Raw genomic sequence first — 27,313 nt, forward strand, 5'->3', positions numbered from 1 at the left:
TGCTATTTTAAGATTTAATTTGTTATTAATGTTTGCTTTTGTTTATGTAAAGCACATTGAATGACCTCTGTGTATGAAATGCGCTATATAAATAAACTTGACTTGAAACTTGACTAGGTTATGGTTGGGACTTGGCAGACGCTTTTGTCCAAAGCAACATACAAATACAAAACAATATAATAATTTAACAATATGAGAAGACTAACGAGTAGAAAATTAAGAGCATAGGCCTAAGCCTGTTTTCACAACAGCCTGCCTCCCCTCGTCCCCATAGAGTCATGTCTCCCAGCGGCTCTACTACTAGCCCCTAGCCGACTTTAGGCCTTCATAGGCAGTGCCACATGAGAGGTGTGTATGGCAAGTATGGTAGTCCAAAGCTCTGTGGTAGCCTGTAGCCAAAGATTCTAGAATCTTTGGTTGTAGCGCATTTTTCTTTACGTCATAGAACTATAGCCGCGATTCCATTACATCACAATGAATTACCCTGATAGCCTTCAGCAGTTGCATTAACTTGCATTATTGAGGTTAGTTATATCTTATGCAGCAAAGGTTTTGCCACCAGGCTGACATAAGACGTTTATAGGCTCTTTAATAGCTAGCCTAGTGTAAAAAGCTGGCACAATGATCAGTCGCTCTTATGAAAGAGCAATGCACAAACAGGAAGAACTGGAAGAAGGTATGTGGAGGACATTTGTTCTACGGTTGTGTTCGATTTTTAGGTGGAATTAATGTAGATAGCGCTACATGAAGATTAGACTATACAAGTTAGGACTAAGTGAAACGGGGACTGACAAACATTTAACTAACACAGTGAAAACACATCTGATGAGGTGAGCAAGCATCCTTTGAATTAATCCAAGGTTCTGTCATGTTTTAGGTCATTTGGCTCCCTATGAGCCTGCTTTCAATGGGCCAGTCCGGCAAAGGTAAGTGCTTCTCGAATTTTCATACTTTATTTTTACTTACTGCAACTCCAGCCTACCGGTCACTGGTATTCTTTGTTTCCTTTAAAAGAAATTGTACAGATCCTATTTGTTTCCTGTTGTTCCTGGCGGCCGTTGCTGGCTACATAACCGTTGGTGTGACGGGTAAGCTTATAATCACCAGGGCGTCCTGTCCAACAAAAACAGCCTATATTTGTGTTGTTCTTGTATGCAAAAAACAGTAATGGTACACTTTGTTCCCCTACTAGCATGGCTCCTTGGAGACCCTCGAAACATTCTGCATGCCCGCAACTCCACAGGGGCATTTTGTGGGGCTGGTACCAATGTGTGAGTAATTGTAGAATATTGCTAGCCTGGCTAACGTCATACCCTCATCTCAAATGAGACGGGGTCTGGGAACTAGGCATTCATTTTCTCGTATTTGAAACGTGGTTTACGAATGCCCAGAGCCGTTTATTGGGCGCTACGAATGTCTATCAAATGCCTCTGTACGTAGCTCATAACGGCTTCGGTGTGCCGTTATCGTCTTGCTGCCCTCCCTCCTTTCTGTGATTGGTCCCCTATCTCAGGCGAAAATGCTCCATGGTGTCCAGGCTGCCTTGCAGCGCGAATTAAATCGCGCGCGCAAGGCAGCATGGGAAAACCCAGGCTAGAATATTGCCATTCTCTCTCCTGTTTATATTCTTAAGTTGTGTATTTGTCACCTCAAATATATTACAGCACGTCAAAAGGCTTTGTGGCAAGTGGCAAGGTTTTGAGCTCGTTATTCTTATATCTTATACTAGACTGAAGCCCAGTGTTTTCTACGTTGACCTTTTAAAATGTGACATATCGACCAATTCTATGGCTGCTGTCTTGGGTGGTGTCCAATGTCCCACAACGCAGGTATCTGCTCCATCTGTTCTTTCAAATAAAAAGTGTCACTTTTCTAATCATATATCAGGATATTTACCTATGCATTGAACACATACCTGCCCCGCAATCAACAGTCATGTCATAGTTTCATTCATATGGTCTTGGAAATGATTATGAGAAGGACATTTTGTTCCCATGACATCAGTTATCACTTTCCTCTTTATGTTTCTCTGTCTGGCGTACCCTCCGCTATTGGCCACATATAGGTGTGTGTCCAGGAGTGCCCTTCTCAATACTGGATGCTGCCAAATGCTGCGTATGCCCCAGGTGCTCAGCCCAAAGACTATTTCCAGCAGGAATACTGTGACCCCCGTCTTGATTTGAAAACAACCACTCTGGTAATACACAGTTTGGTGCATATTGCTTTAATCCTCTCAATTCATCATGGTTGATCTCTTAATTTCTATTTTATGTTTCCACAACTAAGACTGTCCAGCAGATCCTTGATGAAGATCTATGCCCGTCTTTTTATACACCAGCTCAATCAGGTAAGTCATATTTTTTGCGTGTGTATATATATATATAGCTTGTGTGTGTGTTGACCAGTGTCGACCAAACCCCAAGATAATGTCCTTAAATGTCTTGTTTTGTCCACAAAACACTAATCAGGTTGGTGTCATTAGGTGGGTTTACATGGACACTTTTAATTAGAATCAGAAGAATGGCTCAATCGGAATAAAAATTACACATATAAACTCTTTGATTGGAATAAAATCCGATTAGAATTTTAAGCAGAATGAAAGGGGTGGATCATATTCCAATTGAGCAGCCATGTTTACAGTCATTTTTTTTTAAAGAAATGATTCAAATCCAATTAATTTATTATCAAAAAAGTTGGTGATTTGTTTAAATGTTTATTTCATTGATTATTATTAATTGATTCATTATAGCAGCTGTAATGTTGGAGCATATAGTACTTTACATTATTTTCTCACTCTCACACACAAACATGCCTGTTTTTCTCTGTGTCTTCCTCTCCAGTATCTGGAAGGTGTCTCACAAACTCAAAATTACTGAATACGACCATTAACTTCACCATAACAGATCAACTGTCATTCAGTGAGACCGTTAGTGCCATAGTGAATGCTACCAGGTAAAAAAAACAAAACAGGGACTCTACTACTGCCAAAAACTAGCAACAATTGGCACAATGTCCTAAACAAAAGAACTCTTTGAAGCACTAATGAAAATGTGACTCTATCTGTCATAATAGGTAATTTGTCCCTCTGATCTGTGTTTCTTTCTGTTCTCACAGTGACATAATATCCACCATCAACAACAGGGGTGTTTGGGTTAGGATCTATGAGGACTTTGCCATGTCTTTGCACTGGATCTTACTGTACGTTTCTAGATACTTTGTTAGCCTTTTCATTTGAAATGTTTATGGGTTTTGACCCCTTCAATATCTCTATATATTTTTCAGAGGTCTTGTTGCAGCCATGGTTGTCAGTGCAGCCTTTCTTCTGTTGCTGAGATACTTGGCATGTGTACTAGTGCTGACTGTCATTCTCGGAGTGCTGGGTGTTGGAGCTTATGGTATTAACTGTGCTGCTGACAGTATTCTAAATGGTAGAATTGATTAAATAGATATAACAGTTACTGAGACATCAGTAACAGAAATCAATACCAGTAGTTGAATGAAAAAAGAACCTGTAAAAGCTTTTTTCTCCCTCATTTCTGTCCTGCATTTTAACTGACCTAAGTCATTCTTCAATTTATATAATGTGGCATATGTTGCTTTATATAAAACGTAATACTGCTACCTTATTTTGTATCATTGTACTGTTTTTAGGAATATACCACTGTCATTTGGAGTACGCCAAACACCTCACCTCGGAAATGTCCCTCAGTGATTTGAGTTTCAGCTCTACTTTTGCTTTTTATCTTCAAGTCAAAGAGACGTGGCTAGCTTTCAGTGAGTCACTAATCTATTTTATTTGTGGAAAAATGGTTGTCAATAAATCAGCAATTTAGATATATTGAGTTGAATTGGAATATGAATATACTCGGACGAGCGCCTGTATCAATCAGCCTTCCATAACCTCTAAGAGATCACAGTCCGGACTTGTTCGGGGTTCCTTGTTGGTTTAATGATGTACCTAGTGTTGTACGTTCAAGTGAAATTAAAACTCAGCTTTTCAATGTGCATCTATGTTATTAGTTATTTTTACAGGGTCATAGTTTGTAAATGTTTATGGCTTTTGTAGATATTATTTATGGTTATGGTTTATATGGTTTTTGAAGATATTATTATAGTCTATTAAGGATGTATGTAGGATTTGATTTGAAAATGTGCTTACTTTACTGTTTGCTTTTCTTTTTTTTGCCACTGTAATGTTTATTGTTAACCTATGTTGTAAGTCACTTTTTGATATAAGCATCTGCTAAGCAAACATAACCATTTACCACTTTCATGTACTATTTTGCTTGTTCACAAAACAAATATCCGAGATCCAAGTACAAAGAGTCAAATTAATTTAACCTTTTCTCCATGACAGTAATCATCATAGTAGTGATAGAAGTCATCATGCTTCTAGTGCTCATAAGCCTTGGGAAGAGTATCTCCTTAGCTGTGGATCTTCTCGAGGAGTCCAACAAGTATGGTGGCTGTTTCTTCATATCATATCTGTAATGTGTCAGCCCTCTAGAACTGTTCCTAATATGATCCTAATTCAAATGATTGAGTGATGTTGTTTGAAGGGTGGAAATATAGCTTTGATTACCTGAAATAAGAGACTATAAATGATTCCAGTTCTTCAATGTAGTGTGTGTTTAACGGTATTCTCACTATTTGAAATACAGGGCAGTTAGCTATGTGACCTCAACAGCAGTCTATCCATTCATCACCTTCATTTTGCTGGTGGTGTGTATGTCCTTCTGGGGAATGACATCCCTGTATCCTTTCATTGTGTAAATTTGAGGATTTTTTTTTTGTCAGTGTACAGAATCTTTTGTTATAGTGTTTGGGTGCTTTAAAGGTGCAGTTAGCAATTTTGCATGACATCACATTTAATAATAATAATAATAATAATAATAATAATAATAATACATTTTATTTATAATGCACTTTTCATCATACAGTAGATCTGAAAGTGCTACAGGTTAAAAACAAAAAAAGGTGAGCAGTTTAAGGAAAAAGAAAAGGTTTTAAAAAAACATCTAAAGGGGACCAAAAGCTTTGCTAAAAAGAAATGTCTTAAGACCTTTTTTTAAACAGTCAGTGGATTGTGGTGCCCTCAAGGTGTCAGGGAGGGCATTCCACAGACATGGGGCACCAGCACAGAAAACCCTATCTCCCATGGTCCTGAGTCTGGTTCTGGGTATGTGGAGGTGGTTTGAGTGAGTTGAGCGGAGGGAGCGTGTGGTGTTTTGTGGGTTGATAATTTCTTTGAGGCGGGGGGCCCATGTTGGTGAGTGAAGAGGGAAACATTGTACTCAATCCTGGTGGAGACATTTGTATATGTTTATATTTTAATTTGATCCCCTCTATTGAAATCCGGAGACTTCTTATTACAGTGCATGAAAATGCACTGTACTGTTCTTCCTAGGCAACTTCTTATTATTATTCCGCTTACCACTTTTTCCGTACGCTATTTCTCTTGAACAGTTTAACTTAGAAACTTCATTCAAACTTTGTAACGTAGGTCTTCAAACAGATCGGGTTGGTATGACTTTTCAACTTTGAAACTTTTATACTTTTTAAACTATTAAAGAAAAACTTTTTAAAAATCCCCATAGACTTAACATTGCCGATTGTGACATCATAATACGGCCGTTAAGCAATTTGAATCCTATGGCAGGTGTTCAGGCCACCTGCAGCCGGCGACGGCCGTTACGGGGTACAGAGGGCCGTAGAGCATACAATCTGGGTCAATTAAGACTACACATCCTATTCAACTGTTTCCTCTGCCCAAAACGGTTTCAAAATAAAAGTCCTCACTACAATAATCCACTGTTAAACAATGTAACCCATTAAACTACTGAACTTTTTACATTCAACTTTTAAACGGTCTACTTTTAAACTATCATTAAACTATCTATCTATTAAACTAGCTGTCTATCAACAACTTTTAAACTATCTACATTCAACTTTTAAACTTTTAAACTATATACATTCACTAGCTGTCTATCAACAACTTTTAACTTGTCATCAACTGTCAACACTTTTCATCAACTATGACTCCTATCCACTGTAGCTAGTTAGCATGGTTAGCAAAGTTAGCATGTTAGCATTACTAGCATAGTTAGCATGTTTAACAAAACTGCTAGAAAATGTTTAGCAAAACTGCTAGAAAATGTTAGTTAAGTTAGCTAAGTAGCATGGTTAGCATTTACTACTATAAAACATTGCTAAGAAAATGGTTAGCAAAACAAATCTTAGCATAACTGCTAGCAAAATTGAGCCATTCCAACTTTTTAGTTATCGTCAAATATCTACCTATACACAGCCATTAAACTATTTGAACATCAACATTCATTAAACTGCTAGAAAAAAGTAGCTAAGGTTAGCATTGCTAGCACTGCTATAAAACATTAGCTAAGTAGCATGGTTAGCATAGTTAAAAATCTTAGCATAACTGCTAGCAAACATTAGAGCCATTCCAACTTTCAGTTATCGTCAAATATCTACCTATACACAGCCATTAAACTATTTGAATATCAACATTCATTCAACTTCCAGTCTGTCGTCAACTTTTAAACTATTTACCTTCAACTTTTAAACGGTCTACTTTTAAACTATCTATTAAACTAGCTGTCTATCAACAACTTTTAAACTATCTACTGTCTATCAACAACTTTTAAACTATCTACATTCAGCTTTTAAACAGTCTACTTTTAAACTATCAACTTTTATTAAGCTATGCAACCACCATGTCTATCCTAGCATCACCGTAGTAACCATCTCTGTATTATCTGTTTTAACTATACATGATATTTTACATCACAACTTTAGCATTTTCATGCACTGATAATTCCTTGGAATTGCATTTCTAGTTATTATTATTCCGCTTACCACTTTTTCCGTACGCAATTTCTCTTGCACATTTTAACTTAGAAACTTCATTCAAACTTTGTAACGTAGGTATTCAAACAGACCAAGCTGCTATATCTTTTCAACTTTGAAACTTTTATACTTTTTTAACTATTAAAGAAAAACTTTTTAAAAATCCCCATAGACTTAACATTGCCGATTATGACATCATAATACGGCCATTAAGCAATTAGAATCCTATGGCAGGTGTTCAGACCACCTGGATCAACTGCCAGTCTCAGGCTTTAAGCATACAAACTGGCCCTATTAAGACTACACATCCTGTTCAAGTGCTTCCTCTGCCAAAAACTGTTTCAAAATAAAAGTCCTCACTACAATATTTCACTGTTAAACAATTTAACCCTTTAAACTACTGAACTTTTTAACTGTTCAGCCATTGTAACTGTTACTTGTCATCAACTATGACTCCTACCCACTGTAGCTAGTTAGCATGGTTAGCATAGTTAACATGTTAACATTTTTAGCAAAACTGCTAAAAATGATTAGCTAAGTTAGCTAAGTAACATGGTTAGCATAGTTAGCATGTTAGTTAGCATAGTTAGCAAAACTGCTAAAAATGATTAGCTAAGTTAGCTAAGTAACATGGTTAGCATAGTTAGTATGCTAGTTAGCATAGTTAGCATAATTGCTAAAAATGATCAGCTAGGTTAGCTAAGTAACATGGTTAACATAGTTAGCATGTTAGCATGCTAGTTAGCATTTTTAGAGCAACACTGCTGGAGCCAGGAAAATAATTCACTCTCTGGGGAACGGCATTGTCTTAAGGAATTCACTCCTCAACAGGTTAAACCTCATCTACCTAGCAACCAATATAGTTTGTTTTTACTCTGTATGATATTTTACATAATATTTTTTGCATTTTCATGCACTGTATTTCCTTCAGGAAATGCTTTTCTAGTTATTATTATTATTTTTCTTTTTACCTTTTTGTGCGCGCTATTCAGCCCAAACCGCTTAACGTACAAATTTGGTTGAAGCACCGTTCCGTAGATCTTCCAAGTCTTTACCGTCCTATCCATTTTTCATTTTTGAGAAGTTTATACTTTTTGAGATATTTGTAATTAAAAGTGTATTTTTCCCCCATAGACTTGAATGGGGGCTGTGATGTCATAATAGAGCCAGCTGCGCTCGTTAAGTAGTTCTCAGAGCAGTTCCCAGGCTAATCAGAACACTGGCACAGGTGTCACCTGTGAGGAATTCAACTGTCTCAGCTTCTAAGCATACAATCTAGCTCTACCTGAACTACACATCCTGTTAAAGTGTTTCCTGTGTGTCAAAATAAAAGTCCCAGCCATATCTCATGCATTCAGCATTATATCTCCAGATCGGCTTGACGTACATGCTTCAAATTTGGTACTAGTGTTTTTATGGACTCAAAGATGAAGTGAGTTGAAGTTGGAGGTTGAAGGTCAAATGTCAAGGTCAAAAACACCTTGAGTATGATATCTCAAGAATGCCATGTCACACAAGATTCAAATTTGGTTACTCCAAAAGCACCTTTGCAGGCATCACAATTACCCTACCAACCAGCTAGCAGCAAGCTCAACAGCCCCACCAACACCCTAACCAGCAGACTGCATCCCCTCGTGTAATTCCTCGGAATTGCATTTCTAGTTTCTTTTGGCTTTTGTCCAAAACAACACTATATTTTAATCAAAGACCAAACAAAACACACCATAGAGGTAGTTCACCCCTCCTCTTAAGTATTCCCAGAGAAACTCCACACAGTGTTTTTGTTTGGGGAACAGGCTGCCGCCAATTAGCTTGTTTCTAGTTTTCAGACCGACGGGATGGGCAGCTAGCGGATCGTGAGGAAATCTTTGTGAATATGACAAAAAATGTTATGAGCTTGAAATCACGTCCGATCGCTGACTGTACCTTACATTTGTTATTCATAGCGGGTGGTGCTGTAGGCCTAGGCATTTTCCTGTACATCACGTACATTACCTTTTTTCTGTAGTCTCTTTTAGTCCGCTAATCTGTCCTGTGTTCAAGAACCTTGACCCTCCCTAGATATCTGGCTACTTCTGCGGCTCCTCTATACAGAGTAGTAGCACTGAAAACCACAGCTGGAACCTGCATCTCTGTTACAGGCCTGGAGAGTTGTAGTCCAACTGTGAGTTACACTTACTTTCTGTTGCTTCCCTTCTAGCATGTGTAACTGTTGATTGCTCACCATAGTAATGTGCATGGCATGGCCAGGAAGGTTATGGTGCATCATTCATATTTTACATGCTCATCCTGAAGTTAGGCATATGTTTTAGTGAAGGTGTGGTCAAGGCCTCATGCATTCACTCCACTTCATGCATTATTTGACCACACGTGTAAATAACTTCATTCATTTCTCCTCGTCTTTCTCACAACTCTCCCACTGAATCTGTCTCCTGTCTAGACATTTGACTCTTCAGAGTTCTCAGGCTGTCTAACAGTGACCTGTATGTTCCACAAGTACGACAACACTGGCCTGTTCCAGAACACCATAGTCTACCTGCAGGTGTTTAATTTTGTGGCTTTCCTGTGGTGTGCGAACTTCTTCCTCACCCTGAGTCACTGCACACTGGCGGGTACGTTCACTGCCTACTTCTGGGCTTTTGACAAGCCAGGCGATATCCCGGCCCACCCGCTGTCCCAGGCTCTTATGCGCAACTTACAGTAAGACCACAATACAAAAAACAAGAATGTCAATACACACACACACACACACAACAAAACAGAATAAAACTTAACATTGACAAAAAATTAAGTACTTTAGAATATTCAACATAACTGGCTGGCAATTTAACATAATTGGGGGCAGCCGTGGCCTACTGGTTAGCGCTTCGGACTTGTAACCGGAGGGTTGCCGGTTCGAACCCCGACCAGTAAGAACGGCTGAAGTGCCCTTGAGCAAGGCACCTAACCCCTCACTGCTCCCCGAGCGCCGCTGTTGTAGCAAGCAGCTCACTGCGCCAGGATTAGTGTGTTCTTCACTTTACTGTGTGCTGAGTGTGTTTCACTAATTCACGGATTGGGATAAATGCAGAGACATAATTTCCCTCACGGGATCAAAAAGAGTATATATACTTACTTATATACTTAATTTATCTTTTCTGTCCAATGTGAAGGTACCATGTAGGATCCCTGGCTTTTGGTTCGAGTGTTCTCCCATTGTTCCAGCCTTCTCGGATCTTTCTGGAATTTTTGTCTCGTAAAAGTAGAGGTAAGTACTTTCTCTCACAACAATGTAAACTTAACAGTTACGGTTCATGTTTAGCGCATTTGCAAATTGTGAAGATGTTTGGTCATTTGTGTTTTTTATTGTTGTCTTCCAACAGGACCGTCTAACCCACTCAGCAGATGTATCAACAATATCACGTACTGCTGCCTGACTTCCTTTTTACAGATCATGAACTCAAATGCCCATGTTGTGGTCAGTTTTTTCTATGTTATGCCACATTTATATGTAATTCCAGTGATACTATGTGCTAAGCTTTAGTCTGTGAATGCTATAGTCCTATAAATACTCTAGTCTTTTATAGAAACATCTTATGAACGTTACACAGTGTCAAGAAGGATTCATTGCGAAAAGTAATTGAATTTCCCTTGCTCAACAGATATCTGTGTATGGGTACAACTTTTGGAATTCAGCCAAGGAAGCACACAGGCTTATGAAAAGGAATATCTTACGGTACGATTTCTTGTTTGTCTTACTGAAGCATCGCCTAATGTTGCTGCTCTTTCTTTAGGGCAGGGGTGGGCAAACTTTTTGGCTCAAGGGCCACATTGGGTTTTGAAAATTGGCCGGCGGGCCGTACAACACAACTCACAGTTTTTAAATGGTCAGTTGTGGGAACTACTGTTGCCTTCATGATTTCCTTTTAAAAGTTTCTTATAAGAAGGAGATATCAATTATAAACAATGACAAGCCAGCTGGAACCTGCGGCTCTCTCTCCCTCTCGTGAGTGCAGACGCGTTCCCAATTAAATGGATCGCATAATGTTCATGTTAGATCTGCTGCAAAGGAGATAACTAAGAGTTAACTTAGTTTAACATGATGTTATCTCTATTTAACATGATGTTTTTACATTGACATTGTAAACGTTCTCTAAGGAGAGTGAAAAGCAGTTTGCAGTAAAGTCGTCTCTATCGCAGGAAAAAAATAGCGAGCAGCCTGATAACCAAATGAAATGCTCGGCGGGCCGGATGAAAGTGCTTGGCGGGCCGGATCCGGCCCGCGGGCCGCAGTTTGCCCACCCCTGCTTTAGGTTCTCCCAACTGTTTTGAGCCATGCCACAAAGTGTGATGTAGATAATATCAACCAAATAACTTGTATGAGGAATATGTTGGGACATATCCCTGACTGCGCGACATAAGTCATCCAAGTTCCAATCAAATGTTCATTGGTTGACAGCACTCTTTAACTTTCTGTTTCATTAACAGTGTGGAGACTTTGGATAGTGTAGCAGATGTGCTGCTTTTCTTTGGCAAAATGTTGGTAGTGGGAACAGTAGGTAAGAAAACAACAGGCTATCAAACCTGGCTTCATCATCATCATTAAAAACATTCCCTTTTCTGAAGCAAACCCAGCATGTTTCAGTCAATTCAAAGTTGGTGTGTAAATCTGGAATTATTAGGTATTATTAATACTTAAATGGAAATAAAGGAAATATTCACATGATTCTAAAACTGTTTTAAGGTGTGCTGGCATTTTTGGTGACCTCTGGCACCATCACAATCCCACATGACATCTTCCAGGCAAGCAAACTGAACTATGCCTGGGTCCCAGTCATTGTAAGTGTTGTTTCTCTGTTATACTTGCTTCAAAATAATTTTGTGTGTGTCTTAGGCCACTATTAGTGTAGTTATTTTAGTAATGTAATGACAACCATATATTTATTTCTCAGTCTCATACAATTATCATCAATTATCTTTTTTTAGTCCAGTTGTTAATATGTGAGTTGGAGAAAGGTTGAAGGATGTATGTTTGTAGCCTTCGATGAAACACAGTGGAGGGTCTGTCATGATTTGGGATGCTGCATTTCTGCTAATGGTGTTGGGGATATTGTCCGAATCATGACTGCTGAAAAGTCTAGGCAGATTTTAATTAACCATGCCATTCTTTCTGATTGGGAATGATTTTATTCAGCATGACAAAAGCTGGACTGGCCAGAAAAAAATTAATTAAAACTGTATTGGTCTAATTAAGAACTTGGTTACTTTAAAGAATTTAAAGACGGTCTTCACAACAGTTCAGGAAAGTTCAAGTGCAAAAGGGGGTCATTACACTTGTATCTTTAGCCTACTTTTCTGGGATGTTTGTGTTTTTTATACTGTACATATTTCCTGCCTTTTGTGGTTGAATTCTAATGAAGAGACAGAGAAATAAATACATATGGTTGTAATAACTTTGCTAAACAGCTAATTTGGCCTAATGATGGTAAATGTAAATTAAAAGAGGCATTAGATACATGTGTCATTACTCACTGTACAATGCTACTAGTAAATAAAAATGAAATACACACATTTTTAGTTTGGTTATTGTATGTTGTCAGGTCATCATTGTGGGAGCTTATCTCATATCCCAGGCCTTCTTCAGTGTGTACACAATGAGTGTGGAAGTACTCTTCATCTGTTACAGTGAGTACCTGTTTTATCTAAATGCTTGTGGAAATTAATTGAAACAAAATGTGGTTTACCTAAATTATAGTCTAATCCCATTTTACATACCAAAAGGCCCTTTGGTATGAAACATTTCACTTTTTTTCTATTTACAGACCAGTATTACAAGGAAGTTATGCTTTGATTATGGTCTGGTGTGTCTGTCTCTGTCAGATACTGTTCAAATTTTCTTGAAACTTGGTGAAAGTGTTAAGCTTGCCCCAAGGAAGTACCCATTACATTTTGAATTAGATCCGATTCACAGGCCAGATTCACAAACTTAGTTCAACTTTCGCGTTGCAAGATACAGCATTTGGCCTTGGTGATGGGGCTTTGTTCCCTAAGTGGTAGGCTATAGTGCAATTTAAGTGGCTAGATGAAAATGCAATTAGAACAATGATTGCATCAGCCAGTATTGTATTTTTACATCAATGTTTATGTTGCGATTGTTCTGTGAATGCCAGGTCTAATGCATTCCTGTTTTCGGTTTGCCTCCTGTGGTGCGTGTTACCTTGCTTGTATTTGGAGTTTGGAGAGTCTGTAGATCAGACAGTTGTAAGCCGTAGTAAGATTGTTGCCACGGTCCTAATTTAGGAAGCTCATGGTGGCACTCATGTTACTAGGCAACTCAAATAGATAAAGTAGGCTAATACAAGCGTTGAGATCCACAGCAATAATGTATGTTCAATCACTTTGAAGTGTAGATGTGGAAACATGAAACACTAGCAAAAAAACAGGATGGAGAAAAAAATAGACCAACAAAACTATGGCAGAAACCAGCTGGTTGTCACAAGAGCATTGCCACGGCTAGCAATGGTTTATACGTTATGTAATTTTGTTTGGTTACACTTTACTTGACAGTATCGACATAAGAGTGACATGACACTGTCATGAATGTGTCAGAAACAAGTCATAAATGTTTATGACGTAACGCTTCTGTTATTAAGTGACATTCGGTTTTTGTCATAACAAGTTAGGTTTAGGGTTAGAGGTTAGGATTAGGGTTAGGGTTCGGGTTCATGACAGTGTCATATGGCCATGACTGTGTCATGTCACTCTTATGTCGATACTATCAAGTAAAGTGTTACCTTTTGTTTTAATATATTACATTTTGTCTTGTACAGGTTATGTTCATAGTGTTATAAAATGTATTTTTTTCACACAGTGGATGACTTTGAGCGTAATGATGGCACCGTACTCCGCCCATATTACACAACACGGAACCTAATGAGGATCCTCCGCAAGACTGACTCCATGATCTTCTGAACCTAAACAACACAGACAATCCTGTGGCATTTCTGTCATATTCTTTACCTTCCATATCATTAAAAATCATATAAGCATATCTTAAAATCATTGCGTCAAGTGATTTTTGTAGTTTACAAGTGATTCCTTTGCCTGTAGCTGCTGTGACTAGACTCTCAGAGCAGAGTGATATAGGATTAGATATTTGAAAGAGTGTAATTGCTAATTAATTTAGAACATGAGCAAAAACAAAGCCATTTCACTGAAATGAAAAGCTCTGCTTTTCACAAGGAAATGGGATAAACATACCTTGAAATGACTTTTGGATGTGTTGGCTGGCATTGTAGACAACAATCTTTTTAGTATAGGAGGCAGCGGCAAGGTTGTTATAAACACGATTACTTCGGCAAATCCAAGTAAGCTTAACAGATAAACAGTGACTTCGAACACTTTTTTTTTTTTTTTTTTTGCATGCTTATACAAAGCACAAACAATTCCAACTATTTTGGGATCATTTGGGAGTTGATTGGGTGCTGGGTGACCCCAGGTCACTAAACAAGTTAATGTTAAATATCTTAAGACTCAAGTGAGCAGGTAGCCTAGTAGGCTTCTAATGTTAATTCCGCTACCTAGCGATATTACTAGACAAAGGGGAGCTGGAGCGCTGTATCCCTTGTATCTGGTAAAAATTAAGTATTAATCCAAAAATAGGCAAAAAGTAACTCACAGGCAAGCCGACCGTACGGAGTACAAAGCTTTTTTCACACCGGAGACAGGTTACAAACACACAAGCATCCTAGGCAAGCATGAGAGCAATAAGTCTGAAGTCTTACCATTATTTATAGGACTAAAACAGGTGTTCTTGATGGATTACAAAGAAAAGAATAGTGAAAGAGTTGTCATAATAAGAGATAAGCTGTTATTGTTATTGGTTTTGAGGCAAGAACAATTCTTTGCCATCACTCTGGCCATAGTGCATGATATTGCCGTCATTGTGAATCTACTTCGGTTATGGAAATATCATGCACTATGGAGTTATTAACAAACTTTCACTAGTTGTATAGCCCCTGCAGCAATACATCTAAATAAACACCTTTTTGAAGTAGCCTACCATTCATGATATGTTGTCAGGAGGGACGAATGAAACAAAATGCACATTTGACTTTTGCTGAAATAACTCCTGAACGGTTTTGTCCAGAGCTGAAAATGTAACTATTTGACAGAGGACAGATGCGGTTGCTAATAGCCTAACAAAATATTAGCTTTAAGTGTGGCATGTTTTTTGTAAATGACTTTTAATTAGCCTAAAAAGTGTTTATCTCGTCCCAGTTCTCCTCTTATTATGACCGCCGCGCAGCGAAGCGGCGGTCATATAGGTTTAGTCAGATTTTTATTTATTTTTTTTTTTCTTTTTCGCATGCCCAAATTTCCGTCAATGATTCCCGGGACACTGAAAGACCGAGGTACACGAAACTTGGTGGACATGTAACCCCACATGGATAGCATGGAACCATCGTTTTTTCGTTTTGATCTGTAGCCCCCTGCTGAATTGGACCCCTAAAGGAGGGTAGGGCAGACACAGTTTTCTGTGAATATCTCGAAAACCGTAGGGTTTAGGAGGACCATTTTTTTTGTATGTTGATCTCAGGGGCCATGTCAACCCATTCCATAACCACTCATTTCATGTATAGCGCCACCTAGTTAAACACAAAAAGTAAAATGAGGTGGTGTAATTGAAGGTATCTGTGACCTAACATAGTCAAAACTGCACGAAATTAAAAGTGTAAGTGTAGGATCATTATGACACCCTCTGTATGCACGCCAAGTTTTGTGGAATTCCGTTCATGGGGCCACACAATAAATTAATTTATGTTACTATACACCAACTGGCCTGTAGGTGGTCGGAGACAGTTTTCTGTGAATATCTCGAGAACTGTAGGGCCTAGGAGGTCCACCTTTTTTTTTTGTATGTTGGTCTTAAGGGGCATGTCAACCCATCCCATTACCACTTATTTCATGTATAGCGCCACCTAGTTAAAAAAATTAAAAAGCAAAAAAAATTAGGTGTTTTCATCTCAATATCTCTGGCTGACAAGGTCAAAACTGCGCGAAATTAAAAGTGTAGGATCATTATGACACCCTCTGAATGCATGCCAAGTTTTGTGTACTTTCGTTCATGGGGGGCCTTACAATAAAATAATTTATGTGTACATTTAGTGACGCACCAACAAGGATTCCCCGACACTGAAAGACCGGGGTACACAAAAACTTGGTGAGTATGTACCCCCACATGGATAGCATGGAACCGTCATTTTTTTTTCATCTGCAGCCCCTCGCTGGAATGGACCCCGAAAGGAGGGTAGGGCAGACACAGTTCTCTGTGAATCTTTTTATGGTATGTTGGTCTCAAGGGCCCACATCAACCTGGCTCATAATCACTCATTTGTGATTTGCCCCCGGTAAAAAAATGAAAATCAGTAGGATTAAAAAGAAAGCCAAAAATAAATATTCATCATCATCATGGCTGCATTTTCAGTATTTAGAAGTAGTCGTTTGTCCACTAGATGGCGATCGTTGCAGTGAGACGTAATTTTGTTGGAAGTTAAAAGTGGGTTGGAAAAAAACAATGGATGCTTCATACAAGGACTGTAATTTACATTGCTTAACATCTAATAAGGATAGGACGATGTTCACATGAAGTGTAATTCCCATTTCTTCTTGAATAAATAAATCTGAGGATGTTTATCGGACATGCTTGGTTTTTACTGCAGGTACGTTAATCTTGTAATATCAATAGGACCTAGGTAATGTTACCGTTAAGCGTTGGTTGAGTGATGGAGGCATTTGATTTATTGCATTTGTAGAAAACTATAAATGCGGTTATACCAAGCAAATGTATAGCAGCACTGTTTGTATCTTCGACTGTCATTTATTGCACGTGCTACAAAATCATTCTGTGCAATGGAAGATTTACCAACGCTACACCGGTCTGATACAGTTTTGCCTATACATGCGTGAGACTGAGACGCCTGTTTATTTTGTTTTAAGTGCGCGCAGGGGTGAGAGGGGAATCGATGTGCTTTGATTACAGCTTGGTAGTTGTAGTCTGTGAAATTAAAAGCACGATGTGTGTGAAGTATCCAAACAATGACACCTTCATTTCATTATGGCTGCTTTAGCAAAAAACCTTAAGCTACTGTGTAGTGGGTCCCATTTAGAAGTGGCTACTTCATTCGCGCTTTCCTTGACTCATGGAGCTGCATTGAATGTTATTACAACTTTTCGCCACGATATGACAGTTTAAGTCTTTGATACTGTGATGAAGCCATTGGTTTCCAAAGGAGATTTTATTTGTGTCGTCAGCATAGCCTATTGACAATTTATGTTGTCAATAGGCCTACCTTATAATCCTACCTGTAGCTTAGGGAAGCTAACAACTTTCTATTAGGATCTAGTTTGTTAGTTACCGCTTTGTCATAACTCCCTGATGCATTTTTGCATTTAGAATAGCCAGAGCGTGTATATCTCAATCGAAAAAATTAAACAATATCGGTGCTTATGGACTGGGCTGGGTGAACCCAGCCTGATCTGCCCGCTATTTATTTTTTGATTTCTTAAAAGATTGAGCTTGGTCTGATGAAAGCCAGACTAGCCATGGACCTCAGTTAAACAATGCAAGGGAACATGAATCAGCCTATATTTGCACTAACAATAACGGACAAAAGCTCTTCAACTTTGGCCAGTTAAAATGTGTATGAACAGTCTAGCGGCCACGCATTTCATTAAGGCCCATTTGGACATGTCAGTTATTTGCACCACTGGTTAGATGTAAAACAGCATTTCGTTTCAGACTAGGCTACTGTTACTTAATTTGTGCATTAACAATAACGCTTTCAGACTACTGTTACTTAATTTGTGCATTGACAATAAAGTATTACATGAACTAAAGATGACTAAAATCTTATGTAGAAGAAGAAACATTCACAAAAAATCCATCCATCTAAAAATGACCTTTGTTTTTTTGATAGCTGTTGAAAAACGACATGGAACTGACAGAGATGTTTTTGTTTAAAAATACATAAAAAAATAAATAAATAAATAAATAAATAAATAAATAAATAACATTATGCTGATACCTTTTGCTTTTCCCAAATACAATGTAGCCTACAGGTGTAAGTGACCTTTCATCAATCCAGTTGCAATGGATGAACTGTGATGAACTGCCCTACTTGTGATTGTTTAGAGATTTTAAAGGTTTTATAACAATTCTACATCTTCTTTGGCTATTCTACAATCTATTCACCTTTTCAGCACCAGTGAGGGGGTACTTTTCTGTGCAGCCGCACACACACACTCAGGCATGCCAAACAAGCATACACAAAAGTTTCAAGAGGGGGGATGGAGTAAAAATATGGAGACAAATTGAAGTGTGATTTATTTTCGCGGAACGGATGTACAGGACTGAGCGGCGGTCATATTTTGTACCGCTATGCGGTACATCTAGTTAGTTCACATTCAGCCTGGGACACTAGTTTAATAATAATAAAAAATGATGTAATATTTGTGGCAAAACTTGCAATTAAGGAGGGAGGGTGGGTAAATAAAAGGGTGGTTAAGATAGCCTATTTACGTCTACATCTGGACATTTGACACATCAACAATCATTTCTCCAGTAGCAACCTCAGGAAACATGTGGATACAGTACATCAGTAGGCTAAATAAAATGTAACTTAATTTTTTTACAATTTTTATTTATTCAAGATAAGGCGTAAATCAAGCAACAACAAACAAAGTGAGATCAAGTGCAATGACTTGGATGTGGGTATGGTTGGATATCTAGCCTTCCTACAGGTCGCAGCGAGACACACTTGAATAAAATGGCAAACAGTAGAAATGCAACCATTGTTAAAGGGTTGTTTGCTTTCATCCAATGGGTAGGGGTTAAGTCTTCCATGCTAATTTGGTGCACTTTTTTTTATTTCAAGTGACAGAATTAAGGTATGACTTAAGTTTAGCTGACGTTATAACATGTAAAGTTAAGCTTGCCCACCCCACAGGCAGGCAGCTCGACTGTGACTTCACTTGTGACACTCCTGTTAGTAAACCAGAAAGAGTTAAAGAAATGGAATGGTCGCTTAAATCCAACGTACACACAGATAACTCCCACCATCCTACTGATTGGCCCAAGGGGAGAGAGGGCCCTTGAAAAATCTGGAATATATTTTATTTCATTTGGGGCCCCATGTTCCTCAACCCATCAGGACTGCAGGGCCCAGGATCTTGTGCCCGGCCCTGATACGGGTAGGCATTCAGTGTGTTTGAAATAATGAATTTAATAACTTTTCCTCTACAAAGATGGGAAATATTATGTGTGAAGGGAATTAAAGGTGCCTGTCTCAAATACTAGCCGGTGCGGTTTGGTGATTTGGGGAAATAATTTGAAGTTTTATGATAATGTGGGGAAACGTCATAGTTTTTAGTGTATTTTAGGGTCAGATAACAATGTAAAAAATAGATATTTCTTGCTTTTTTATTTTTTTAAGAAGCACAAATCAGCTTTATCAACCATCTCTGGTATAGGTGGTCAAATTTCGTGCAGTTCTGAACCCGTCAGCCAAAGATACTTACAGAGCCCCAGTTTTACTGAAGAAAAAAAACTGACGAATGATCGCCGCTACATGGAGCTGCATTCAAAGAATCTTAAGTCTAAAAGTAGCTCCATAATTGGCAAATTAAGGAAACTCCTAAAAATAATGGGCACCCAGATAGCAAACACCCGTTGGACCATTGGTTGGCAGTGTCGGAGATGAAATTTCAACGATTCACAACGGCAGCCTACATACAATGTGCGTGGGAATAGTTTTAACAAGTGTACAGTTGGTTACACTGATGATATAAAGTTAGCCAGTTAGCAACCTAATGAAGCTATCGAATGTTAACTTGCAGAGAAATTTGTTGTCAACATTGAGAAATCGAGGGTGAATTAGGTTGTTAGCATACACTGGACAGTTAAGTAAACAAACCACTGTGTTCAGAAACAAGCGGAACCCCATTTGAATTTAAAACAAATGCATAAAGTGAACTGCTAGCAAATTCGCCCATTGACTACCATTGTGTGTTAGCATGCTTTACCCAACATGGGGCAGTAACCTTGCCAAACCTTTCTGCCGACTATATATCTATGAAACCCAAAAAGGCTATGCTTACAATGGATTTCAAGTGATCTACAAATTCAAGATTAAAAAAAACAGCATGTATTCACGAAGTTCACACTTATGCTCTGAAAAAGCAAAAAAACACAATGGGTGTTTTAGCATTAGGTTTTGTTGGAGTGGGCTAGCCTTGTTCCTGCGTACCCATTGGATGATAAGCAATGGGGTGAGATGACATAATTCTTTGTCCCACCCACTTGATCTTGTTGCCTAGCAACCCATGAGCCTTTCCCCTCTCAGCTAAACATTTGAATGTTGATCAACAGTCAGTATTTTCTATATCGCCTATAGCCTTGGTCTATTCATTCAACTGACATACAACATGCCAAAAGTTGAAGAAATTCCAAAAGTTTCATCCCCTTATTTTATTGGCTGGTCCAATTTCATGCAAATTGGACGACACACGTCATTTCCTTTGAAGAGAATCGCCATTTTCTCTCGTAGGGCCTACTGAGGCTGATTGTGTGTGTCATTTTGGTACAGGCGATTATAACTTATGCATCTTCCTGATAATGCAGTCAGCATACATTTGACCCCGCCAAGTACTGTGGTGGAGTGCATGTCTTGTGGCACAAGAATCACCTTTGTGTAGCCTGAATGTCCTGACTGGCGGATTGTAACGTAGCATACGAAAAAGCGGGAGCTCCTTGCAAAACTCGCGTTAAGGTAACTTAATGCAATGCTTTTAACGTTAGCGTTACAATGAAATGGGCTGAATTTGTAGCTATTGTTCACAGCTTACAAAAGCGTGTGCTGTATATGGTTGGAACTTCTAACTGATATCCCGGTGTGTTAATTTTGTGATGGAAGAACATCTTGAACATAATGCTTTTGTTATCGTCATGCCTGGATGTAGACTTGCGGTGATATTTGTGGACGTTTAATCAAGGGTCAATTACAATCATGGAATTTTCGTTCAAGACTGCATTAAGGCACACGTGCATAATTTTAAAACAAAATTCATGACCACAAGAGTTGGCTCTGTTCGGAACACTATGCACTTGACTTGATGTTGGTTGGGCTTTTTAGCAGACGTACGCTAACTTATATAATACCTACAAAAATCTAGTACATACCTGTAATGTTAATCATTATAAAGTTTTGGAGCGCTATTTCACCTAATGATGCGACGAAGTGTGCTTATTATCGACGTCACTGCTTCGCGCCAGAGTTTGCATCAAAATGCTTTTGAACTTGAATGATCATTCATTGATGGCATGCAGCTTTGTTTATTATGCATGACGTCTCGCTCTCATTTTTATTTTTTTTTATATGATAGTAGTTGATGTAGGCTATAGCTTACAGATATTCAGAACGTTATGTGACATGTTGGTATTTCTATGTTCATAGGCTGAAAACGTTTGCTATTGATAAAATGTCAAATTATGGCATACATCTTGTACTTGTGTTGTATACATTAGTACTATTCCTCTTTCATTCCCCTAAATCGGGAAAAAAGCAGCTTACCCAGCTCTCCTCTATTTTGCCTAACTGCATTAAATGGGGCAGCCGTGGCCTGCTTTGTTAGGGCTTCAGGCTTGTAACCGAAGGGTTGCCGGTTCGATCCCCGACCATTAGGAAAAATGTGGGCAGGGGGAGTGGTACTGAGTGGCACTGTTCTCCCATGCCCACATCCATGGCTGAAGTGCCCTTGAGCAAGGCACCTAACCCCTCACTGCTCCCCGAGCGCCGCTGTAACGGGCAGCTCACTGCGTCGGGATTTGTGTGTGCTTCACCTCACTGTGTGTTCACTATATGCAGAGTGTGTTTCACTAATTCACGGATTGGGATAAATGCAGAGACCAAATTTCCCTCACATGATCCAAAAAAGTATATATACTTATACATACTTAAATCTCCATGTAGGCTCATGAAAAATGGCCAGTGCTAAAGGTATGCAAGTGTGACATTAGCCTACAAATTGTCTACAGGGGTTATGCGATAAAGTAGGCTATGAGCACGAAGGTCTTTGCATTGTCGTCCTTATGGTCACTTTTAAGATGCCATCAAATGCTTTGGTTACAAGAAGTTCATGAAAATATATCTTTTCAGGTGCAAGAGATGTATCAAGTTCCTGTTTTAGGCTTGGACAAAATCAGAAGATCAAGGAAGAATGTGAAAAGTATTTTAAGTGAGTTTGGACTTGAGCAATGTGAGGTCTTTTCCCAGGTAAGGGGTGTGTGTGTACACGTGCATGCATTTTGTTCCATCAATAGCTTTACTGAAACTTTCACTGACCCTACTTCAAACACATTGGATAGGTTACAAAATTGTAAACTCCATCAACTAATCATTTCCATTCAGTACTTACTCACATTCCTCTTAAGTTGCAATAAACTACTAATATGGCTTATAATGATGCTATGACGCTTCTACTTCTTGTACCAAGATGGTGCCAGTCACCTGTTTGTTTTCTCTGGTTTGCCTACATGTAAAACAGTCCTCAGAAGCCTCATGTATTTGTATGTGTCGACTGGAATTTTCAGGGAACTGTATTATACAGGCTCCAGTCAACCTTGCTAAGAGCTGTCTGAGGTTCCAGATTGAGAAAACACTGGCGAGAGAGCCTTTACCGTATTGAAATGTTATTGATTATTTGTATTTTTTCCTCTCTCTTTTTATTCTATGTGTTTATACAGTTCCTTAATGCAGTGGACCCTTCTGGTGTCTGAAAATAAACAATTGAATATGTTGGTGTTTAGCTGTCAAAACTAAATGAAAATGTGTTTCTTTGGTAGGAGCTGGAGGAAGATGATCCGGTGGAAACCGCTTTCAGTAACACTGAATGGAGTGATCTCACAGTAGGATTCCATGGCAGGAGAAGGAAAAAGGTAATACTTTTGGACAACACAAAAACACAAAACAAGCAATGATTTGTGTCAAGCAATTAGTTTCTTTTGTGTGTGTGGATAGTAGTGATAGTGTGTGGAGTTACTGATTTTGTGTTTACAAACAGTTCTATATTGAACTGGAATTTAAATATTGATAAATAAATAGAATGCAGTCAGTAGTAAATGCATACTCTGACCAACTACTTGGTTTTAGAAGTTACATTCTACTGTTAAAGTAGAAATCCAGCGAGTGACCTCGAAAAATTGGGGATCTATGTGAATTTACAGAAGTCCACAATTTCCTAATTTTCACATAGATCAAGGTAAATTGATGACCTTCAACCTTATGTACTTTTATTCGGTTTCAGTATTGGCTGAATCATCATTAACTGCCTGTGTTTAGGACCGCCTACAATTGTAGGGCTATAAGCACCAATAAGCTTCTGTTTTATGTTGGTCTATATGCTTTGACATTAACCCAGTTTTCGTACAATAAAGAACAGAGCATGTGTCATACAATTTTGTGGAACATTTTAATGTTAATAGCTCGTTTCCCCTCTTTTTCCAGTGGAGTTATCGGACACAGGCTCTCTGCTGTAGCCTGTGTAAGTATTCTGCACGGTCTTGGAATTCGTTCCATGGTCACATCAAGTGCTACCATCCAGATGGGAAGAACCTGGCTTTCCTGAGTGCTTGTTCTGCCTGTTCGTTTATTGGTCACCCCAGAGTCCTCAAGAAGCATTTTTCACTTTTTCATTCTGATCTTCCCAAACCCCAGCCTTTGGACTCTGGACTTTCACCATTGAGAAATACAGCAGCTGTAGAAAAGTACGGCTGTAGGAGGTGTCCGTACGAGGATCCTTTGCTTTACTGCATAAAGAAACATGTTCTCTTTAGGCATTGCCTTCCTCTGTGGCACAAGTATGCTGGTCAGAGAACAGAAAATGAGCAGAAAGCTGGGGGGGGTCCTAATAAATACTACTGTAAGAGCTGTGGCACATCTGCTGAGACGACAGAACATCTAGTGTATCACATTTTGACCTCTGAGAAACACAAAGATCTGGGTACCCACATCCATGGCTTGATCTGGCAAAAGCTTAAGCACAAGAAACCATACTCAGTTTTATCTCCAAAAACCCAGCTAATGCTTGCTCCGAAGCCAGCTCCAACTAATACAACCCTATTGAATCCCGTCCAGACCAGCATCCCTGTAGCAGCATCGTCCAGCAACCAGCTGCCAGTGACAGGTGGACCTCCGTCTGGTGTAGTTTTAAAGGGCTTGTCCAGCAGCAGTAACACAATGATGTGTGGCCAGGGGAGCACACAGCTCCTTCCTGTTCAGGCTGCTGCTCTTGTTCAGCTGGCCAGTGCAGAGGCAAAGGGTTTGCTTCGACCTGATGTTCCAGTGACCCATCCCAATGCACAGCCTTCACTTGTAGGTGTACCCCCAGCCTTGCCTGCAATGCCAACAGGTCCATCTACACACCTTCAGTCAGCTGTGCCTAATAAGCAAGTGCCCATAGCTGTTGGCATTTCTGGACAACCACCGCTTAAACAACAGGTGATGACACAGCAGGTAGCTGTTCCCTCAAGAGCATCGCTGACTATTCCTGGACAAGGCCCCCTAGGTCTCACTCCTCAGCCTGCTTTAATAACTCAAAATCAGACTGCTCCCAGGGCAACAATGCTTACATCCCAGTCCCTACTTAGTCACCTCATTCCTACGGGCAACAAGGTCAATGGCCTGCCAACTTATACTTTAGCCCCCGTACAGGTAAATCTACCTGTTCAGTCAAGTAAGGGACCAGTTGTCAGTAAAGTGCCACTTCCAGTATCCCAGAAGAACTCTGCATCCCAACCAAACAAGCCCCCTGGCAGCACCTCACTGGAATCTGGTAAAGCCAAAAAGTGGACGAGCTGCCGTTTCTGCAAGGAACTTTTCCCATCTACTCTCTACAATGTGCACATGGAGGTTCACAAACTTAAGTCAAAAACAGGTCTTGCTGCAAGAGCACCATTCTTAAGGAAAATGCCTGACAAAACTGTCAAGTGTTTGATGTGCAAAGTCCTGCTTTCCGAAAAGGGCCTTTTTGAGCATATGCAACATGGAATGACATGCCTGTATTGCCCAGGGCTGTTTTATTCCATCAAACACCTCCTAGAACACATTGGATCAGACCACAGCCCTTTGCAAAAGGAAAACTGTGATTTCATGAGAAGAGAATATAGACTTTATTCAGATGAATGTGGCAATCTCCTCTTCCCTTATTTTGACATAAACACATCCGCCCCCAAAGAAATAATGGGGGAACATGAAGTGAATCTTGCATTAGTGACCAGTTCCCTTGACTTAATTTTTGTGAAGATGTCACCTAGTGTTGCAAAGCCAGTGTGTCAAACCTCCACAAAGACAAACGGCAATCAGTGCCCTTTCTGCTCAGAGGAACTGATGAGTGCAGAAGACCACCGCATACACCTGAGAGAAAAGCACTTCATCACTCCTACAATCCATGCCATTCTCAAGACCCCAGCCTACAAGTGTGTGTACTGTGGAGGAGTGTATACTGGTAAAACCACCACAAAGGCAATCACTGTTCATCTCCAGCGATGCAAGTGTGCTCCCAAGACCGCACTTGATGCTGAGAGGCTCCTAAACACAAGACGCATGGTTACCCAGAGTAATGGAATCAACCAGCCTGGCAAGCAAACAAACCCAAGTACGAAACCTGACAAACCTGAGTCAGACATAGAGGTCCAAAGAAAACTGAGGCTTGAGATGGCTGTGAAGGTGGCTATGGAGGCTAACAAGCGGGAGAGGGAGGCTCGGGCAGCCAGAAAAAAGCTTGAAAGGGAAAAACATTCTGCTTCTCCCTCGGTTGCACCTGAACTTCTGTTGGATCCCTCTGTGCAATTAGCCTTGGATACGACAGGCATGTGGAAGAGGTCTTTTGAGGACAGACGAGAATTTCTCACAAAGTACTTCCACACGAAACCTTACCTGACCAAGAGCGAAACAACTTCCCTCGCCAATCACCTACTGCTTAACAAGTCAGATGTAGCTTGCCACTTTGGAACAAAGCGCACAAAGTGCATGAGGTCCATTCAGAAACACAAGTCAAAGGTTCTTCTAGGTTTCAACATGGCTGAACTGCGAAAAGTAAAGCATAACCTGTATGTCCCTGAAATAGAGCCAGAACGAGAAACAGAGAAGAGTGACAGTGAGGCTGACAGTGAAGAAGATGAAGCTCAAGTTGAAGAGATTAAGGCAAATGATGCAGACTGTGAGGGGGGGGAGGAGTTAAGAGACAAATTACAGAAGCAAAATGATGTTTGATTCAACCTTCTCTGTAAAACTGATGATCATTCCTTAAAAAAAAGATTTTGAATTGTTTAGCAGCTGATTTTTACTTTAGCTACATGTTGAAATGTATAAACTGCTTGGAAGGAAAATGTTTTTTACCAAGGCAGGTGTTGTTATGTTATGTCGTTTTGGTTTTCTTACAATAATTTATCTAAAAAAATGCATAGATCATACTTCAAAGCAATCTGTACAGTTAAAACACTGATATTTAAAAAAAAAACAAAGCAGTTTACAGCAGTTCATATTCATATCTTATTGCCAAATAACTGACTGCATTTTTATTTACATAGAACTCTGATGTCTTTGTTTGCTCTTAGTGGAGTGTTCTTGAACAGCCCAACAGAAAAACAAAAATACAACTTATTACCACCGAGTCTGTATTTTCAACCTATTAAAATGTATGTCTTCATGCCCTTGTAGTTTTTTTTTTTGTTGTTAGGAAAACATATCTGTCCACACAGAATCCCACAAGCAACAGAAATACAGTGGGGAAAATAAGTATTGAAAATGTCAAAAAAAAAATTAATAAGCATACTTCTAATGAGGCTATTTGCATGAAATTTTCACCAGACATTAGTATTATAGTATATTAGGTAATCCACCCATATACAAATTTCAAACATTAATGTCCATAAGTTTAGTTATGAGTAAAAAAAGTGGAATGGCACAGGAAAAGTATTAAACAGGCAGCAAGAAAAAGCAGTACTCAAAGGCAAGGAACAAGCTGGAAAGTTGTTAGAGTAATTATCCCTCCTATCTGTGCAAATTAATATAAGCTGGGTTAGTACATATTGATGGGCTATAAAAAAGGTTTTTCATTACCAAGGTGTCACACAAGAAACATTTCATGATGGGTAAAAGCAAGCTCTCCCAAGACCTTTGCAACCTTTCAAGATTTCTGACCAGGAAGTCAGAAGAGTAGACCAAGAGCCAAGGACCACTTGGAGAAAGCTCCAGAAAGAGTTGGAGGCAGCAGGTACAATTACAGACACAATCATAGGTAATGCACTCCACCACCATAGCCTCTGCACATTCACCCTGCATGACTATAACTGAAGAAAGTCATGTTGAAGCACATTGAAAGCTTGCACAACATTTGGATAAGCCTATGAGAT

The 27,313-nt window shown here is 39.3% G+C and overlaps 2 protein-coding genes across 2 annotated transcripts; both read left to right on the top strand.

Annotated features, from left to right (window-relative positions):
- The first annotated feature begins 6 nt into the window (after positions 1 to 6).
- Positions 7 to 13,894, top strand: LOC125284788 (choline transporter-like protein 4). The gene is made up of 22 exons (XM_048228908.1): positions 7 to 676; positions 878 to 926; positions 1,015 to 1,088; positions 1,193 to 1,271; positions 1,730 to 1,829; positions 2,066 to 2,197; positions 2,287 to 2,347; positions 2,841 to 2,952; positions 3,115 to 3,198; positions 3,283 to 3,395; positions 3,652 to 3,774; positions 4,358 to 4,457; positions 4,662 to 4,754; positions 8,926 to 9,028; positions 9,305 to 9,564; positions 10,017 to 10,111; positions 10,227 to 10,321; positions 10,506 to 10,579; positions 11,332 to 11,402; positions 11,588 to 11,682; positions 12,444 to 12,528; positions 13,715 to 13,894. Exons 1-22 carry the CDS (start codon positions 622 to 624, stop codon positions 13,813 to 13,815), a joined length of 2,154 nt encoding a protein of 717 aa, XP_048084865.1. The 5' UTR covers positions 7 to 621; the 3' UTR covers positions 13,816 to 13,894.
- Positions 13,895 to 20,425: 6,531 nt separating this feature from the next.
- Positions 20,426 to 26,607, top strand: adnp2b (ADNP homeobox 2b). The gene is made up of 4 exons (XM_048230392.1): positions 20,426 to 20,672; positions 22,059 to 22,175; positions 22,745 to 22,837; positions 23,406 to 26,607. The coding sequence occupies exons 2-4, from the start codon at positions 22,068 to 22,070 to the stop codon at positions 26,169 to 26,171; spliced, it is 2,967 nt and encodes a 988-aa protein (XP_048086349.1). The 5' UTR covers positions 20,426 to 20,672; positions 22,059 to 22,067; the 3' UTR covers positions 26,172 to 26,607.
- The last annotated feature ends 706 nt before the right edge of the window (positions 26,608 to 27,313 follow it).

This window comes from Alosa alosa, chromosome 20 (genome assembly GCF_017589495.1).
Source record: "Alosa alosa isolate M-15738 ecotype Scorff River chromosome 20, AALO_Geno_1.1, whole genome shotgun sequence".
NCBI classification, from domain to species: Eukaryota; Metazoa; Chordata; class Actinopteri; order Clupeiformes; family Clupeidae; genus Alosa; species Alosa alosa.